The 18,910-nt window shown below is 59.2% G+C and overlaps 3 protein-coding genes across 3 annotated transcripts in view; 1 reads left to right on the forward strand and 2 right to left on the reverse strand.

Annotated features, from left to right (window-relative positions):
* Positions 1 to 515: 515 nt before the first annotated feature.
* Positions 516 to 10,903, reverse strand: VOLCADRAFT_87085 (uncharacterized protein; the record flags this gene model as incomplete). The annotated part of the gene is made up of 13 exons (XM_002946912.1): positions 516 to 563; positions 1,188 to 1,257; positions 2,222 to 2,528; positions 2,808 to 3,045; positions 3,565 to 3,746; positions 4,965 to 5,507; positions 5,886 to 6,210; positions 6,664 to 6,882; positions 7,995 to 8,376; positions 8,630 to 8,708; positions 9,103 to 9,267; positions 9,707 to 9,813; positions 10,692 to 10,903. 13 exons carry the CDS (start codon positions 10,901 to 10,903, stop codon positions 516 to 518), a joined length of 2,877 nt encoding a protein of 958 aa, XP_002946958.1.
* A 1,374-nt stretch (positions 10,904 to 12,277) lies between these two features.
* On the forward strand, positions 12,278 to 16,905 carry VOLCADRAFT_87086 (uncharacterized protein; the record flags this gene model as incomplete). The annotated part of the gene is made up of 6 exons (XM_002946729.1): positions 12,278 to 12,288; positions 13,262 to 13,695; positions 14,020 to 14,231; positions 14,973 to 15,155; positions 15,794 to 15,928; positions 16,771 to 16,905. 6 exons carry the CDS (start codon positions 12,278 to 12,280, stop codon positions 16,903 to 16,905), a joined length of 1,110 nt encoding a protein of 369 aa, XP_002946775.1.
* Positions 16,766 to 18,910, reverse strand: part of VOLCADRAFT_103202 (uncharacterized protein) — a gene marked incomplete at its 5' end in the record, with an annotated part of 9,954 nt that continues 7,809 nt past the window's right edge. Inside the window, 3 exons of the mRNA XM_002946913.1 lie at positions 16,766 to 16,852; positions 16,987 to 17,095; positions 17,117 to 17,359. The remainder of the gene's footprint in view (positions 16,853 to 16,986; positions 17,096 to 17,116; positions 17,360 to 18,910) is intronic.

Consider the following 18,910-nt stretch of genomic DNA (forward strand, 5'->3'; position numbering starts at 1 on the left):
GAAGGTTGCAATGAACATTTCCGTGACCTTGGCCGGCAGTGTACGGGAGGGCGGAAGAGTTTTGCGAGTGCGGATTGAGTCCATCAGTCCTTCCGGTCGACGTTGTTGGTTGGGTGTGATGTACGTGACTTTTCATGCGGGGAGATGTGGATGTGTGGATGAGAGTTGCCCGCCCGCCCGCCGCGTGTCGATCGGTTCGTTGCTGCACACGTCTTGTTCCGGGTGGTGATGGTGGGGTGTAAGGTAGTGTGTCGTTGGGCGGCGGACGCGGCGGCACCTCTACGTGGCTGTACCTCTTTACCACAGCGAGTGCAGCGGAGGTTGGGGGGTCACAGCTGAAGAGGGTAAAAGAGGGTTCGAAGGAGAAGAGGAAGAAGAAGAAGAATCATACTTGTAGTACCACAGAAAAACCGTTTGGAGAGAGGCAGAGGCAGAGGTGATGTCAATGCGGGGCTGTGGCGGTGGTTAAGGAGAGCTCAGGGGGCTGGAAATTGCGGGCGCGCAACGCGTTACGATTAGGTCACACTGCATTTGGGGTAGATCGCGGACCGCAATCCCACAATCTGCGCTTGGCGGGGTGTGTGTGTGTGTGAAGAGGGGGGGCTTTGTAGGCTTTGTAGGAATTGCGGTAGGAGTATTGTACTGGTGCGTAGCATCTGCAGGATGACGGAGGGAGGGAGTAGGATTCTCAACTAGGGTATGTATGTATGTATGTTTTCATGCATGTGTGGGAGAACCCAGAGTGTTCAGGGCCAGAATATTGAGAGACTCACCGGGGCTCATGAAACTGGGGCCAATTGTTGGTGCGGAATATCTTCAATGGAATCTCGTCTCCATCTTTTTGGTGCGCTGAACCAAGCGCCACACACGCGTCCTCCCCCCTTCCCCCCTCCCCAACCCCCTGTATATCTGTATTCATGTAGCCTCATATGTGTGTGTCTTCGTTTTCGTTTGTAGAGCGCCGGATAGGAGCTGAGCAAGTAGTGACTCCTGAGCAAACATTGCGGGGGTTGCCTTTGGGAGTGCCATAATGATATGCTTAGTCGTCAAGTGTGTGTCTATGTATGTATGTATGTATGTATGTATGTATGTATGTATGTATGTATGTATGTATGTATGTATGTGTGGATGAGTTTGTGTGCAAGCTGTGCGCTGAAGGAGAAAGATCTATAGATAGAGAGACGCACATGCACGGCGGTGGTGCCACATTCCCTCCCTAACAACTGCGAGGAGGGCGGTCGGAGGAAGATTGAAAATCTGAGAAGAAGACACAGGAGGTGGGAATTGAAACAACTGACAAAGGGCCCTGACAGGCCCCCCCTGTGCGCTTTCGAACAGGAAGAAGATGAAGAAGAAGAAGGAGCGACATGTGTGTCTATAGTGCGGTTGGGTGCTTCTTTTTTGTAGCGCCCATACCTCTTAGCCCGCCACGTACGACAGGAAAGGAAGGATGGTCTATTACTGTTTATGACTTCAAGCCGTGTCGTCCCCCGGTCGAATCACAGGTACAGCGAATGCCGACAGCAAGCCATGTGTCCAGACGGACCGTAAAAGGTCTCCGCAGCTATATAATACTACTAATGCAGTGAAACGCAGCAGCTGCCTTATTATTTCCCTTCGCAAGAGCAGCTCCAGCTGCGTTGTCTCTTTCCTTGGTAAATGGGTTTACAAGAACTCATCAGCACCAACGTGTGCGGAGAAACCATTCCTAGGAAACGAAAAGGGCGAGGCGCCTGTGCCGGCTTACAAATACAGCACGCAGCCCTGCGGTGATAGATCGGCGCACTGCCTTTTATCACACACTCGCGTTGGGTTGCTGTTTTGCCGTATTCCATATGAGTCATTATGAGTTTTCCTTCCGTTGACATCCGTTGAGCTCCAGACACCTCCAATCTCCTCCACCATTGCGAACGTGAAATAGTCAATTACCACCAAACGGTCAATCACCACCAAAGGGTGGATAACCACCACCATTACCGCCACCACCAGCATCTCTACACTCTACACCAGCCATGAGCGGCGCTGCGGCGACTGCCGCGCCCGCCCGACACCCATGGGCTGCAGCAGCAGTAGCCCTGACCCGATACCCCCCCCACTACCTCCACCCATCCTCCACCCCCCCACACACACGCTCCCCCCTACACCCCCGCTCCGAAACCACGACCGTGCCGCCATGTAAAAGCTGCACCAAGCCAGAAACATTAACAGAAAGGCCGCCCACATTAGCGACAGGCTCCAGCCTAGTCCTAGCCCCAGCGGCATCAATACCTCCCCGCCCCGGTCCACACCCACACCCTCCGACGACTCCCAACCCGAGCCCGATGCCGAGGCGCCGGCGGCCATGTGGCCGCCGATAGCACCCCCCCCTCCTCGCCCAGCACCTCTATGGGCACCTTCGTGGCGTCCCCAGCTCGGAGGAAGCAGCCGGGATGCAAGACGCGGTAGCAGCGGCAGCTGAGGGCCCAGGACGGGAAGTTGAAGGCCCTCAGCGAGAGCGGCACCGATAGGCCAGCCCACATCACCCGAACCTGCGCGGGGGGGGGGGCGGAGGGCCAGGGGAGCGACACACACATACCGAGGGAGCTGAGCACGCGGGACTATGTACGGCACGTGGGATTATGCACGGCACGTGGGACTCTTATGGGGACACAGCGGGAGGAAGCGGGGGCAGCTAGATAGTAGCAGCTGCAGTAGCAACAGCTGCAGCAGTAGCAACAACAATGAAAGAGAGCAGGTGCCCAAGAAAGCCTGAGCATTTCAAAGCTCCAGCCACCAACCACCACCCCCGATCCCCAACCACCGCTTACCAATGGTCACTTCATCCGGCTCCAGACCCAGCCCGGCCGTGAGCAGGTGCGCCACGTAGGGGCCCCACAGGCAGTACTTCTCCACGTTGATGAGGTGCCCCAGCCGCGCCTCCACGTCCCGCCACGGCCGACCGCAATGAGCTCGGGCGGCCTGCAGCACGGCGCTGGGGCTGTCGCGCCCTTGAAGACCGAAGAACGTCCACACGACGTAGAAGCCAGCAAGCGCGACGAAAGGGCCCTATGGGGTATCAGATTCAGATCCGGATCCAATTCCAGGGAAAGAGAGGAAGGAGAAAGGGCGGACAGGGGGAGAGGGAAACGGTACTTTGAGTGAGTGGGAGTTGTATACATACGTGAGTATGTCTATATGTTTATATGTGTATACATACATACATACATACATACATACATACATACATACATACATGTATATATTCACATATACACATATATATTGATGATGATACAAGGAAACAACCAAGACTGTCGGGGTGTCTCACGCATTGAATGATACTCTCAACGACCCGCTTATCCCCGCTCTTCCCCCTGACATGCAACTTCTCCCCCTCTCCCTCCTCCCCTGCACATTCCTGCATCCTTCTTTTCTTTCCTTTTTCCTTCTTCCGCTCCTTTTTTTATTTATTCCGCTCATTTTAATTTTTCCATTTTAAATTATCCAATTCAATATTCCATTTAAAGTTTTTTTCCCATTTCATTAAGCCCTTTTCCATTTCACTTCAGCAGCCCCTCCATCCACCTTCAGTGCCGGTTGCTGTGAGCCCAGTACGCAGTGGCGGCCGCCGCAGTCCGCGGAGGCGTTCACGGTGCGGGCCACCAGGGCCAGACACGCCCCCCAGTCGGGACTCCCCTGGATCTGTACATCGGACACAGCCGGCAGTACGCCGTACTGGTGGATGCGGGTGTACGACTTGCTGAAGCCTAATGGGCAGGCGGATGGGTTGGCGGTGGGTTAGGGGACAGTTCGAGGCGGTGTGCTGCTACAGTGCTGCTCTAGTGGTAATGGGATACATTACTGCATAGCGGTAGCGGTAGCGGTAGTGGTAGTGGTAGTAGTAGTGGTAGTAGTGGTGGTAGTGGTAGTGGCGACAAGCGACAAGTCAAGTCAAGTCAAGTCAAGGGCGCATGCGAGTGCGCCAAAAGCCATGACATAGCCATGACATAGCCATGACATAGCCATGCCAGGGCCACAATTTGTCAAGCGCCGGGGGGAGGGGTTTGGAAGACCAGACGGTACATGAACATTGTCATGGTGGTGGTTGCGGTGATAGTTGTAGTGGTGGTTATGGTGGTTGGTTGTGGTGGTTTTGGAATGGAAAATGGTGATAATAACTGGGTAGGTAGCCGGGTTCGACCCCAGGACGTTGAAAACCTCAAACCCAGCGCCAACCCGGCGGCCCCCGCGTTGAACCTCGGCAATGGATCCCTCGCTTCTTGCCACTACCCCCTTCCTTCCCCCCTCCCACTCCCGTCCCCAGACCTCACCTTGGTGCATACACGGGTGCCGTACGACCCGTACCTCCCGTCGAACCTGCCCGCTCACGAAGGCGTCATCGCGCCCTACAACAAGAACTTCGTTGCTGCTGCTACCGCCGCCGCCGCCGCCGCTGCCGCCTCCGCCAGCCTCCGCCGCCTTCGCGACCGCTGCTGCCGCCAAGCCTGCCGCCTCCGCCAGCCCCTTCTCTGAGGATTCCGCCACCGCCGCCGCCGCCGCGCGCCGCGCTGAGTCGGCGGCCGTTTGCGACCCCGAAGCTGCCTCCGCATCCGCCGCCGCCGCCGCCGCTGACGCCACTTCCGCCGCCGCCAAAAGGTCCCGTTGCGCTAGCCGTTGCTGCTGCTGCTCCTGCTGCTGCTGTCCTCTCCAGGACGCGCCGCGCCCCGCCGCCAGGTCCGAGCCATCCTCATCGCCACCGCGCTGCGTCACCCACACTAGAGCAGCCGTCAAGGACTCTTCCGCACCGCTGTCGACCGGATTCTCCGCAGCGTCCGTACTGTCGTAATCTGCGGTCCCGTCAGGCTCTGCTGCTGCTGCAGATGCTGCTGCCTGCCACGCGTCGTCAACCCCCAGCCCTTCGCGGCGTCCGTCAGCCCTACCCCCGCGTAAGGCCCCCGTTACATCCCCCCCGTCCGCCAACTGACCCCGCTCTATAAGCCTCCGTTGACCACGGGACTCAATACTGGAGCCGGCAGCAATGGCGGCGGCGACGGCGGTGGCGGCGCTGCGCGCCATTAGAGCTCGGCCAATGGCGCCCGCGTCGCCGCCAGCTCCTCCCTCTAAGCCACCGCCGCCGCCGCTACCGCTACCACCGCTGGCCGCGGCTCCGGAACCTGCGTCCACACCTGTGCCTTGGGCCTTATCATTAGCTCTCCCTGCATCATCATCAGCAACACTACCGCCACTGCCAGCTGCAGTAGCAGCAGCAGGGGCCTGACGAAGTTGTACCTGCGCGGAAGTAGTACTGTTGGATTGAGACGACGAGGACACCGCCGCTGCCGCCGCTGCACGATCGCCATCGCCGCCGCCGCTGCCGCTGCGCTCCTGTGCTTCTGTGAGCTGCTCCTTCACCAGCTGGATGATCCGCTCCGAGTCGCGCTTCTGCTGCTCCAGTATGACAGCTTGGGAGCGAAGCTTGGCGGTGGCGGTACCGCCCGTGCCGTCGGCGCCGCCGCCGCCGCGAGCGCCTGTGTCGTTCGCAGCCGCCGACGGCGATGAGGCATTGGCCGCAAACGGAGGGGAGGCTAGAAGCTGGATTACGGCACTAGCCCCCGAATTGAGCCCTGCCGTCGCCTGCCCGGATACGCCGCGACCCAGCTGCTTTGGTGGTGGCGACATGTGCCGTTCCGGTGGCATGGCGCGCTGTGTCGTATTGCCTTCCGGGGCGGCGGCCGCGTCACCCGTTGCGTCTATCCCTGACCCCGCAGGGAGCAGTCCGCTTCCAGCACCGCCGCCGCCGCTACTACTGCCGCCGCCGCCACCGCCATCGCCGCCGATGCCACTGCCGCCGCCTGCCGCGGAGGACACGGCAAGGGTTCCGTTGCCTGAGGGCCTTGACGTCGCACCCTCAACGCTGCTGGAAAAGCCTCCTCCTGCTACTGCTCCTGCTACTGCTCCTGCTACTTCTGTCTTCTGAGTCGTCAAGGGCTGCGGCGGCGACGGTGACGGCGGCGACGGCGGCTGTTGGTCTTTCCGGCGCAGCAAGGCCGGGCGCTGCGGGCGAAGGGCCTGAAAGGCCTTTCCGTGGAGAGCTTGGTCCTGGCTGTCGCTGCCGCCGCCTGTTCGCAGGCTGTCATGGCTGTCGCTGCCGCCGGCGGCACCGCCACCTCGTTGCGCCCCCGTCTGCTGGGCCCTCGGACTCGGGGCGGGCGGGGTTGGCGGGGGCCGGGGCTGAAGGGGGGGAGGTACCGTCGTGTCCTGTGTACGGCACACGGGACAGCCATAAAACACACATGCGCATGCACGCCACACACACACGCACACAAGCAGAAACACGGTTGTGAAAAGTGTGAAGAATGAGATCGGCGATGCTAACTGTCGAACAATCTGAACCAGCGCGAGTTACTACGGAGCTGCCGTACTTTCCGTACGGCAGGATGGCGATGGCGAGATTGACAGATGGCGGGGGGGGGACAAAGACGCCTAGCTTTGGGGAGGTGCGTAATGTGTCGAGTCCAGTGCTTCGATGGAGTTTTGAGCTGCGGGCGCCAAGCAGCCAGGGCTGCAGCCGTAACGCAATGCAATTTAATACGTTTTGAGGGCAGTGGTGTACCATCATCCCCCTCATCCAGCACTCCCCTCCCGCACATCCGGACGGACCGCCGACCCGACCTCGGCCCCCACCTGTAGCAGCAAGCTGACGGAGCGGTCGAATGCGTCATTGAGTCCGTATTTCTGAAAAGTATGCGTCCGCAAGGTGTAGAACCGGGGACCTAACAACAGACCCAGACTGGGTAGCCCTTCCTCCTCATCCTCCTCCTCATGCTGCTGCTGCTGCTGATGCTCCACCTTATCCGCCGCCGTCGTCGCCAGCATAGCCGTCTGGACTGACTGGCCTGCCGCCTGCTGCCCGGACGCCAGGGCCACCCCTTCCTCCCCTCCTACCCTGCGCATGTGGCTGTCTTGCCCGCGCCCCAAAGCCAGATGTCGCCCCAACAACGTTCTATGCCAAAGCCGGCTATGCTCTTCCTGATTGTAGTATTGCTGCTGCTGTTGCTGCTGCTGCTGTTGCTGTTGTTGTTGCTGCTGTTGTTCTGCTAACCGCGCAATAGGTTCTTCCTGTTGCTCCTGGGGCTGCTGCTGCTGCAGTAAATGCCGCCGCTGCGACGTGGCTGCCTGCTGCTGCTGTAAATGCCGCCGCTGCGACGTGGCTGCCTGCTGCTGCTGCTGCTGCTGCTGCTGTAAATGCCGCCGCTGCGACGTGGCTGCCTGCTGCTGCTGCTGCTGTTGCTGTTGGTGATCGTCACGTGGTTTGGTGTCCAGGGAGGTGCCCCGGTGGCTAGGTGTACTGCGCAGTTGGTTACCGTTACCCGACTGAAGATGGGCGTCAATCCCCCGGGCCGCCTCTCCAGCATCAGCATCTCCAGCCGCCAAATGGGCTCCGTATTGTTGTTGCCGCTGCTGTTGGTGGTGGTAGCGGTGATGGCGGCTGTGGTGGTGGTGGTGCTGCTGCTGCCGCCACCACGCCTCGCGTGATATTGCCTCTGAGCAGTAAACCATCTACCGGGCGGCGAGGGCAACAACGACGACGACAACAATAAGGGCGGCGAGGGCAGCAACAGCGACAGCGACAGTGGCAACAGGTAGCAGCGAAAGCAGTAGTACAGCGGCTACAAGGACCCTACGAGGGCAATGACTCCCAAAGGGGCTCTTGTGCATTATAAGCAGCAGCATCAGGGGGACGGCAGCAAGCCGGGGCAGCAGCAGCAGCACGAGTCCGGTACCGCAGGGGCAGGCTACAGCCCCCCCACACGCCACAAGGCACGTTGCGCAACATCGCACGGTTCTTCCGCCGCCGTTACTTCACTTCACATTCCGCTACTGGTACCGCCAAGATATAAACACTCTGAGCTTATTAGAAATATTCTATACAGCGTCCGCACTCGGGGCCCCCTACAATTATGGCTGTAGACCGTCCATGGGCCCGACCATGATTTTTACGGATGTCATCCCACCGGCGCTTCTGTACAGCACTTGCACAAAACATTTGTACAAAATAAACATAAACTAGTCACCTCCAGGGAGGAGCCACCGAGATCCAGGGAGCCCTCAGTGGTCACCGAGGAGGACGCCGAAGACCTCGTCGCTGCCGCCGCGTCCACATCTTTCCGCTCCGAAACCACCTCACTCCCGCCGCCGCCGCTGCCGCGGCGGCCCATCGCCGCCGCTACAGCCGCCGCTGCACTGGTGTCACCCGCCCTGGCTGCTGCTGCCACTGCATGTGCTACTGCCAGGCTGGAGGGACCGTCTAGATGGCCCCGAAGGTAGTTCGTCGCGATCCAGCCGTACACTCCTTCGTCTGTGCCGCTGATGATCCGGGCCCACTCGGGCTCGAACCTGTGACGTGTGCGGGCCCAGATGTTGAAAATGTTCAGACTCTTAGGATGGTCAATCCTAGGAAGCGTGTTAAGCTCCGGTAGAATTCCCTTCGCGTTGCGGAGTCCTTTCCCTTACGGAAAGGCCATATGGATGGAGGTCATCACAAGCCCATAAGCGTTCGTAAAGTCGGCGGAAGCGGATGGGGAAGGGCCTTGCGCCACGACGTCCCCGTTCCCCCTCGCGTCTTCCCTCCCTCCCTCCCCTGCCGTACCTAAATCCGGATCTCAGCAGCGCCCCTCTCGCTCGATCCAGGAGGAGCTGCTGCCGGGCGGGCGGCATGCGGCGTACGCCTGAGCGCGTCCAGGGCACACCACACGGCAGTATGAATTTGAATTTGCGACCGGGGCTTGGAGGGGTAGGGGTAGAGGGGAAGGTGCAGGGCAACAGCAGGCACCCGTACATGTAGTACGTTAGCACTAGCGCCATTTCACTCCCGCACAGACAGACAGACAGACATGCATACAACAAATACTCCCCCTACCAGCAGCCGTTTTACTCTTTCGTTAATACAGTTCCGTTGTTTCCGTTCTACAGCAGGCATGCAAACAGCAGGCATGCAAACAGCAGGCATGCAAACAGCAGGCATGCAACACATGTAAATATGTAAACGGAATCCTCCTAAGGGCCCCCAGGGGCATAGGAGTAACAGGGTACCCAGGGGCATGTTACAGGACGGGCACTGACCCGCCGTGGCGAGCAGGAAGATAGGTACTGAGGGCAGCTGTCGGGGGGGTACGATGGCACGCGCCCATGCCAACAGGGGGCCCAGGGCAAGAGCCTCCAAGTCGGAGTCGGGTCGATCCGCGAAGGCATCAAGTCCGGGAAGCGTCTCCACACGATTGTACGAACCTGCACGTGTACGGTACGGTTGTTATACGGCAGCGCAAAAAGGTCCTTAAGGATGCGCGTGGGCAAAAGCCCACAAAGGTAAGCAGACGTCGTTGTCTTAGAGTAGTGTAGTGAAGCAGAAGGGCAGGGCAGGAGGAGGCATGGAAAGCGGGAAGGGCGCGATGGCTTGACATGGGAATGTAGTAGGTGGCGTAGGTGGTGTAGTAGGTGGCGTGCATGCCGTCATGTGGGGGCCAAGCCATTTTCCATGCAGCGAGAAGTCGTGTGTGCGTCATCATGCCGCACGCAACAGCACAGGCATATCTCCCAATTGTTGTGGGAGAAGCCCGTTTGGCTGGGGGAATCCCAGCTTCAGACTGGTAGGGTGCCTAACAAGGCCGTCACCCTTTGCTTGGCGGAAAAACGGACCCCGGGGCGGGGACGCCTGCACTGGACGTACTTGTCCCAGACTTCTTTGGAACGAGGTCCTGAGCAGCTGATGGCGGTATTAGCTCCAGGTTCGGCACGCCACGCCGTGCGTCGGTATACTTCCAGTTGAACACGTATCTGCGCGCCGTTGATGAATTGCAAATTCAGAAGTGTAGACCACCCAAATGCCAAACGCGTATGACTTACATACGCGTCCCAGAGCTCCCGCAATCAATTACTGCAACATATTCAGGCCTGATGGGCGCCCGGGTCCATAACAAGAAGAAAATAAGTACTGCTAGAGCAAGCAGTGAGCAAGGTAACGGACCACAAGGCGATGTAGCCCCTTTATTTGAAAGCATAATATCCCTTTTATCGCTTGATGCCCTCCCATATGCAGCAGTACTTCGTCGGGTCCTCACAGACAACCGTTTCCCCAAAATCTAAACAGAGAACACCCATCGCTCCTTGTGGGGGTTTCCTAGGGAGAGCCTGGAGTACATCTCGTGTTTGCTTTGTTGCACTTGGCTCGTTGGTTGACCAGGGCATCGTTACCGTTGTTTTCCATGGCCGTACCGATGTGAGTTGCTTGATGGCAGACACCAAACAAAGACGTGAACTTAGCATGCATGCACGCAGTGGTCCAAAGTTATCCATCCGCATTTCTTGTGTCTGTTAGCACGTCATATGGCGTGACATCTTCTCCTTCTTCGTATTGTAGAAAGGCCACCACCAGAATTCAGACAGCGCGCACATCACACTGTAAATCTGTTAATTGGATTTTTAGATTAAGCAGGAACCTAGCAGCACAGAGCAGCTCCACCCTCCTCCCTGCTTTTGCAGTGCGCAGTGCCTGGCACGCAGCTTCAGCATCAGCAGCACACGCATACAACAGGGTAAGGAATAAATTGACCATCCTCCATCGCCGATGACAAGCCTGTGGAAGCTCTGCGCGAAATTCGTTACGTACCATCCATCTCTCTTCCCGTCCCGACGTGAATCCTTCGAAACAGCACCTCACACCGCTTTCGCACGTACGCACCAGCAACACGAGCAGCAGCACCAGCACGAGCACCAGCAGCAGCACCAGCAGCAGTACAAGCAGCAGCAGCGGCACCAGCACGAGCAGCAGCACAAGCAGCAGCACAAGCACGAGCAGCAGCACAAGCAGCAGTACGAGCAGCAGCACCAGCACGAGTAGCAGCAGCAGCCTACGTACCTGCATCATTTTGCACTACTGATCCATGCGCATATCGTTCACTGGACAACCCACTGCTGCTGCTACTGCTGCTGCTGCTGCTGCTGCTGCGGCCCCCCACGGAGCCCCAGGTGCACCCGAGGGCGCATCGTTGCATGGATCGACCTCCAGCCAACAATGCGCCATCGCATCAGCACATACAGATGCGTCCATCAGCCCTTCGCCGCCGCCTACCCCTGCCACCGCTGCCTGAAGTCCTTGATGAATGCCGACAGCATGCGGCGGTAGATGACGGTAGGTGCAGTCGAACACAAGCCCTTGCTTGCCAACCCAAGGGAAACCCTACCTCTTGAAAATTTACGAGGCGAAAATTAATTATTCTTGGTTAGTTAAGGTCATAAACACGGCGGGGAAGTCCAATCAAGTGGAAATCTACCGTCCAGGCACCCACCACTGCAGTATTAAACAACCTATCAACTCAAATCCTGCAGTTAGCGCAGGCTTTGACAAAGTATTCAGCCTAAATAATGGTTCTTGCCTACATCTTGTATGCGTCGAGGAGTCTGCTATGCTGCTGTACACTTTGTCCGTACACTGCCCCATCATCCCAAACAAAGCAACCGCCGAACCTCTACGCGCACGTGGGTAGCAACATAGCAATCGGTTGACAGATCGGTCGGCTGGTCCTTCCTCCCTCGAGGCCCCCTGTCTCATGCCCTTCTTCATTCCCTCCAGCCACTCCTGCTTGGTGCTCAAGCCCATTTCTCTCCCCCCCCCGATGTCGCTGTCCTACATGTGCCGGCACCGACGGCTACACAACCGCCCCCAGCCCTATCCGAGCCCTCTCGCACGTGCAACCGCCGTTCAATTTCAGCAAGTCCAACGGAGGTAGGGGACAGGGGTCCGACCAGCTGAGTTATCCAGCACGCAGGCCGATACGCGGCCTGAAGAACCCGAACGCCTACGGCGACGACAAAGCGGAACAGACGGCAGCGGAGAACCCCCCTCATTCCTCTATCAGGATTTCCCCTATATGGCCGCGCGGTGAAGATACAGCGGCCTGCCGTCTAATATATATATATATATATATATATATATATGTACCTCCCTCGCACTGCCGTCGTATGTAATAGCACTGCCAGCACAATAGTATGTCCACCTAAGCGCGCAAATTCAATAGCCGTGTGTGGCAAAAGCACCATCCTGCTGCAGCGTCAAGCAAGTCGAGCGAGGGTCAAGACCACCCTGCCCTGCACTGGCCTGGCTTGTCCTGTCCTGCCTGAACTTAGCCGAACTCACTAGGGGCGTCTACTTTCACCTTCGTTCGCCGGGTTCGGACCTTCCCGTTTTCAATACCACAAACCAGGCCTTGTCCCATCCCGGCAGATGCAATGATATAATCCAATGCAAGGCGTGTGAGGTAATCTCCGCGACCCTTCAGCAGTAGAAGTGGTTTGTACTGACGTGCCACATTTGTCTTGCTCCCCCCGAAGCATGAGCTACTCTGTAGCCTCCACATCCGTCTCCGTTTAGCTAATCACTGGAACATCCTACCGCGCAGGATGTTCAGGGTCTTCATGACGTGTGCATCACCGATCAAAATAAGCCTAAATGTGAACAAGTTTCGACGTTCGCAGTCGCCCCGCTGCAGAGCGGCCGTAAACATCGAATATGCACAGGCGGACAACAGGCAGGCGAACACACCGACATGCAGACACGTGCAAGTCAACAAACGAAAACACTCCTAGTCCAGGCCCAGCCTCAGGATATCTAGCATCCGCTCCTCGCCGCTTATGATCTGCTTTGATGCGTTTGTTGTTGGGAAGCCCGCCAGTAGGTAGGCGCGCTGAGGTTTCAGCTTTGAGATCAGCCCAGCCGAGCCGTCCTTCGCATAGAGGCCCCAGGAGACAGAGCAGCTGCCAGACCCACGTCCTCTAGGCGACTCTCATCCTCAGACAGCTCCACTGCCGGCGGCATCAAGCCCTGGCGCCGGAAACCTAGATCAGGTGCGATTGCCGACTGTCCGCCGCCACTGCCGCTGCCGCTGCGGCTGCTGGCGCTCTTCCTGCCGATGCTGCGACGGCTTACGCTGCTGCTGCTGCTGCCATTACTGACGCCGCTGCTGCCCTGGAAGGCTTGACGTTGCTGTTGGCGCTCATCATTATAATGCAGATGCTGCTGGCAATGCGACGCTGATTCACCTTGGCTCTGGCAACGGCTGCGCTGGCGTGTCGGCGGGTCTTGCGTCCTGGTTGCATCGGTGCCGTCCAGCGTCACCGCCTCGTTGCACGTGTCTCCTGCCTTAAGCCGCTTAAGATTCTCCCGAATGTGCGGATACATGGTTACCTCAACCGGCTGAGCGTCATCTGAGTGGCTGTCACGTGCCAGGTCGGCCTCCGCCGTCGCCGTCGCTGCCGCCGCCGCCTGTGCGCTGTACGTCTTCTTCTTGTCACTCCACGCGGAGAAGGCCACCGGCGGCGGCGCCGCCGCTCCTGTTGCCGCCGTCGACGACGAGGAGGAGTTCACGGAGCTTGGAGGGCTGCTTCGGCCGCTGCAGGAGTGCGTGCGCACGAGGACCGGCTTTGGTGTCGTACCGGCAGCGACGGTGGCGGCAGTGGTGGTGGCATCCCCAAACGGCTTGTATGAGCTCGATCGACTGAAGGTCCGGCCGAAGGGTTTGCTGCCGCCATCGCCACTAGGCGGCTTAGACGCTAAGGTACCGCTGCCGGTGCGAACAAGGCCGCCCCCGGAGCCAATACCTAGGGTGGTTGCTGCTGCACCCGCCGCCGCTGGCCCGGCAGCCGTCGCGGCGTCATGCCCCAGTGAGCACGCCGTCCGCAAGCCGCTGGCGGCCGCTAGCTCTCCCCGGGGAGGCGTCACGGGCTGAATGCGGATTGCACCATGGGATGCCAGCAGCTGCCCATCGGAGAAAGGAGAACGTATAGCAGGCTCCGGGATTGCCATCAGCGACCTCATGCCGGTTGCGGAAGGAGACTTCTGAGGCCCAGGAGGTGAGCAGGATCCTACACCCCTGGCGGCAGCCGGCACCGCAGGCGTAGTAGCAGTAAAAGCAGTAGCAGCGCCCGTGGAGCGACGACCCGGTTCGGGCTTCTTACCCTGGGCGTCATCGTCCGATGATGTCGCAGATGAGGAGATACCCGAAATGCCGCCGAGAATACCCCCGGATCGGTGCGTGGATCCAGCGGCGCCGGAGCGAGTGCGGCCTAAGCCGTTGGCGATGGCGGTGGTGGTGCCAACGGTGGCGCCGAAGCTGCTCGTTTCGCCGAGGCCCTGCTGTGCCTGCATGAACCCCTGCCGGCGTCCTTCACTCTGCGTGCGTATGACTATGCGCTGGCAGGTAGGGACGCTTTGCATGACGCCATCGCCGACCGGTGGCAGAGATCCGCTGACATCGGCGGCAAACTCCGCACACCTACGTACCGTACATCATACAGGGAGTTGGTAGTTGGGGGGGGTGAGCTTTCTAAGGGCTTTCTAGCGGTCCTAAGTTCGCGCCTTCACGGACAGGGGTCCCTCACAAAAAGCGTGAAGCGACAGGAGCGCAGAGGTGTACGGCAGAGCACAGGAGTCGTTTGTGTGAGTCGGCAGTTGTACGAGTGAGAGCTGGTAGCTGCGCGCGGAGCCGTTTGGGAAGCCTCGTGTGAGCTGCGTGTAAACTCAGATGGGATGCATGGGGCTGCAAGCTTTCCATCACCTGCATCTGGGCCGCACACGGGGCACACGCGGCTGCTGCTGACGGGCGCGGCGTGGGCGGCGCCAGCCGTCCCCCGCCGCGCCGAGGGGGTAGAGAAGCTACGAGTGTGGCTGCACACGTGCACCGAAACGGGGCTGCACCGAAAGTGGCACGGCGGGGGCGGCGCCGCGCTGTGGGGCGAAAGGAGCGAGGCACAGGAACTCAATGGGAACTCAGTCGAAACTCAGCAGAAACCCAGCAGAAACACAGTCAAAACCTCTTCAGCTCATAGTGACGTGAAAAATAAAAAGTCACGATACTGTCAATGAAGCGATCGCTAAAACAACTTGGACCTTTTCACTGATGCCATGCCTGTACCCGGCGGCCTTGGTGCCACATTTGCAGCAGCAGCCGTCGGGGCCCAGCAGCGCCGCTGCCGAATGGCAACGCGCCGCCGCGAAGGCCGCATTCAGTGAGTGCACAACGGCGGGTCCCTGGGCTCAGCCCGCCGGCGCCCAGCCCAGCGGCCAGCAGCATCACATTCTTGAGGATGGCGCAGGCGGTGCGAAAGAGCTGTTGGGACCCAAGGTGTGCAGCTTGCGCGTTCGTGTGCCTGACGGCCACTGCAGCATGCCCAATCTCAATTCGTGAGATATTTGACGCTCGCAGTGTGGCGCCGCGATGCACACATAGCGTCGCACGCTAGGGGGGCGGGGGGAGTGGCCGTCATGCACAGCACTGTGCATGGTGTTTGGGGTGTGTGTCGTACCGGGCGGTCGTGAGGATAAATGGGCGAGATTGCGAGAGCAGCTTCAACCCACTGTCACTCAGCCTAATCCTAGTTCCTAATCCTTACAGTGCGAGGCTAGGTCCTGTTGAGATAAGTTTGTGCACGCATGCCTGGCGACATCCTCAACTCAGGTGCCTGTCTGCGCCGCATTTACACAAAGGCTTAATAACAGCCACACATGCTGCTGCGTTGCTGTTATGCGAGCAGCTACTTTGCGCCCGGTGGGTGGGCTCCATGGGCCATGGCACATGCCCAGCAAACCCGGGTGGTTGACACGCGTGCCGACACACCTCACAACAGCGCCTTCGCATGTGCGCCGCAGTATTACACGGGATTTCATGGTCCATCGTCCATCTGGCCATTCCCTCGCTCACTGCAGCCCCCCTCTGCCCCCCCCCCGCAACTCGCTGCTGTCTGTGTCATCACCACTCACCAGTCGCTGGCGGAGCAGGGACTGACCGACCCTTTCCAAGCGGTGGTGACGTCGGACGACTTAGCACACTTCAAGCCCGCACCCGACGTCTTCTTCCTGGCGGCGAAGAAGCTGGGGCTCAAGCCGGAGGAGTGCGTGGTGCGTGCGTGGGTGCTTGCGTGGGTGCATGCATGGTTAGTCTCCCGGTGCAGCTGTTATGCGACATTTTGGGACGAATGCACAAGTTATGTGTAAATGTGTGAGAGCCCCTCGTCAACAGGCGCAACCAAACCAATCAAGAATATGGTGCAGCAGGCGCCTCACGTGGCGCCGCTCGCGGCAACCTCGCTGTGCTACGACGCGGCCATGCACCACGAGCTCAAGGCCGCGGGTGCCAAACGTGAGGTTGGATCGTGAGCTGCCCACAAGTCGGCTGTTGATGACCTGCTTTCCGCCCCTACCAGGGTTTACCGACGGCCCAAGCCCAGGTGCACACCAGCCCCTTGATTATTTACAATGATCCGTCAGGGATCATTCAACTGTGCCAGAACTAAACCGCGCATCATATGCACCGCTGCTGGTACCGCCCAGCCCCACCACCGCGCACGGCAAGTCACAAGCAAGCTTGCCGCGTACAGGGGCTATCTCATCGGGCACTCGGCCCGCCTCTCAGCAGCAGCGGGGCATGCAACTCCGCTCAAGTTGACGATACAGACCACACCACCTGCTACCAGGGTTTACCGACGGCCCAACCCCATGTCATTATTACTATGTTCTTGGCGCTATGCAAGTTCGCATCTTTGCACCCCTCACATACGCGTCACAATGTACTAGTGGTACGCAGCTCACTACTGCACAAACGAGTCGCTGTCGATTGGTGCTGAAAAAGAGGCTTGGTGCTTGTATACGCGTGCCTGCCTGCATGCAGCACCGCCGCCGCCCGCTGATCCCTCATACGGCCTAGTATCCCCCCCAGCCTTGTCGCTGCATTAAGCTCGCAGCCCACACGTACTGGCGCAACTAGCACTCCCTGCAAGGCTCAGCAGCCCAGCGGGGGAACCATCACCATCATTATTAACACCATCACGCCGCAGACCCGCTCGCTCAACTTGCCCATGCTGGAGCACGCACAGTAATTGCTCGCTCGGGCAAAAGCAGCAGCCAGCTGCAGGTCCGCGTCCTGGAGCGAGCTGCTCGCGGTCATGCGTGGTAGTGCTTGCCTGCCGTAAACCACTGCCAGGCGCCCACACGCCTTCTCAGCCTCTCCTCTTCAACGGCAGCACCCACTCGCCTTGCCGGTTCACTGCCAAGTATTGCCTTCCCAGCCTTCCCAGCCCCAGCCCCAGCCCCAGCCCGTGCACATGACCCTCCTGGACTCTTGCTCGTTCTCCACCACGTTGCGCACTGCCACTGTCACGAGGTGCAGGCGCAGGCACTACAGGCGTACGTTGGTTCCTTCTCTGGCGGCACTACTACTATCTGCTGCACCCAACTGGATGGACCGCTGGTTCTTGCTCGATACCTCCAATTGAGATCGAATCGCTGGGTGCATACTAAAGCTCCACACATGCTATGCAACACCCAGTCGACCATGTTGATGCGAAGGGTTGCCGTGTCGCCCTGTGGCCTGCTTGGGTAACTTGTCAGGCTGTCGTGAGTGACAGCTGTGGCCGGTCTGAGGTCGCATGTTAGACTGAGTAACAGCTTTGGACCTGTCTCGGGAGGCCCGTCAAAACGGCTATTAGGTTCTAGCGTACTGATAGCTCTCGTCCTTTTGGGATAGGCTTTCCAAGCCTTTATAAGTCTCTGTTGTTTATCGGTAACAGTACCTCAGATTCACATGTTTACGCCTAGGCAAAGGGGCTTTCGGTGGTAGGTCGCGGATCTCCCGAATACGTGTAACGGCTAATGTCTCCTTAGTCGTGTCTGCTAGGTCCCTGTGAGATAGCGTCTCACCAACAGGTTATGAGCCCCGGGTAACGGTTCCCGGCGGTTAATATCTGTAGTTGCTTTTAGCTTGAGCAGGGAGGCTCGCTAGGCAACCGACATGGGAAAAGGGTGTAAGACCGTCCTCTTAGCGGACGGGTCTAACTACTCACAGTGGCTAGGAGACTTCAGTGATTTCCTTGCTACATCCAAGCTGCGGATCTATATGACCAACCCGTCGCCACCGGGACGCAATGCGCAAGACGCTCTGGAGGAAGATGCCCAGGCGCTTGGCTACCTGCGTCTATCCTGCGAACTGCCAGTAAAGCAGTTGCTCAGGAACTGTCAGACGACCCTCGCCGCCATGCAGCTCTTACAGCTGCAGTTCCGTTCTGCCTCTCAGGCCCGGCTAAGCCTGCTGGAGCCGCAGAAGCAACTGCGCATGGGCGACGACGAGACGACCGCTGACTTCATTCAACGGGCGGAGCAGCTCCACAGCGACATTATCTCGGCGGGCGGCCAGTGGGACGAGGCTGCTATGCGTCATGCAATTCTCCACGGTCTGCCTCCACAGTACGCTATTACTGTCGAGTTCGCGATGTATTTGCCCAACTTGACTACCCCGCAGCTCGTGTTCATGCTGCGGGAGAAGGAGAACAACCTGAAGGCCCAAGCAGTCAAGTCCGGCCTGGTTGGAGCTGTTGGCCCTGGTCGCACCGCCCGTGGAGTCCGCGGTGCTGCCGGCGCCTCGGGCGCCGCGGGGGCCAACGACACCTGTCGCTACTGTGGACAGCCTGGGCACTATGTCCGTGAGTGCCCCGTTAAGCTGGCGGACGTGTCCGTAGGCCTCTACCGCAGCAATGCGTTTGAGCAGCCACGCAGTACTGGCGCCAGCAGCAGTGGCAGCGGCAACCGCCAACGTGATGGCGGCGGCGGAGGTACCAGCGGCGGCAATAACAGCGGGGGCGACAGGACGCGCGAACGCGGCCGTTTTAGACGCGGCAACGGCCGCCGCAGCGGCAGCAACACTGCTGGCGGAAGCAGTGGCGGCGGCGGTGGCGGTGTAAGCTCATGCCAGAACCGTGCCACGGTGCTGGTCGTCGGTGGCAGTGGCAACAGTTCAGCAGTAGTCCTAGACTCTGGTTCGCCTTACCACCTTACATGTGACCGCTCACTGTTACATAATTACGTTCCTGCCGGCGCGCCCAAGCAAAT

This window comes from Volvox carteri (genome assembly GCF_000143455.1).
Source record: "Volvox carteri f. nagariensis unplaced genomic scaffold VOLCAscaffold_4, whole genome shotgun sequence".
NCBI lineage: Eukaryota > Viridiplantae > Chlorophyta > Chlorophyceae > Chlamydomonadales > Volvocaceae > Volvox > Volvox carteri.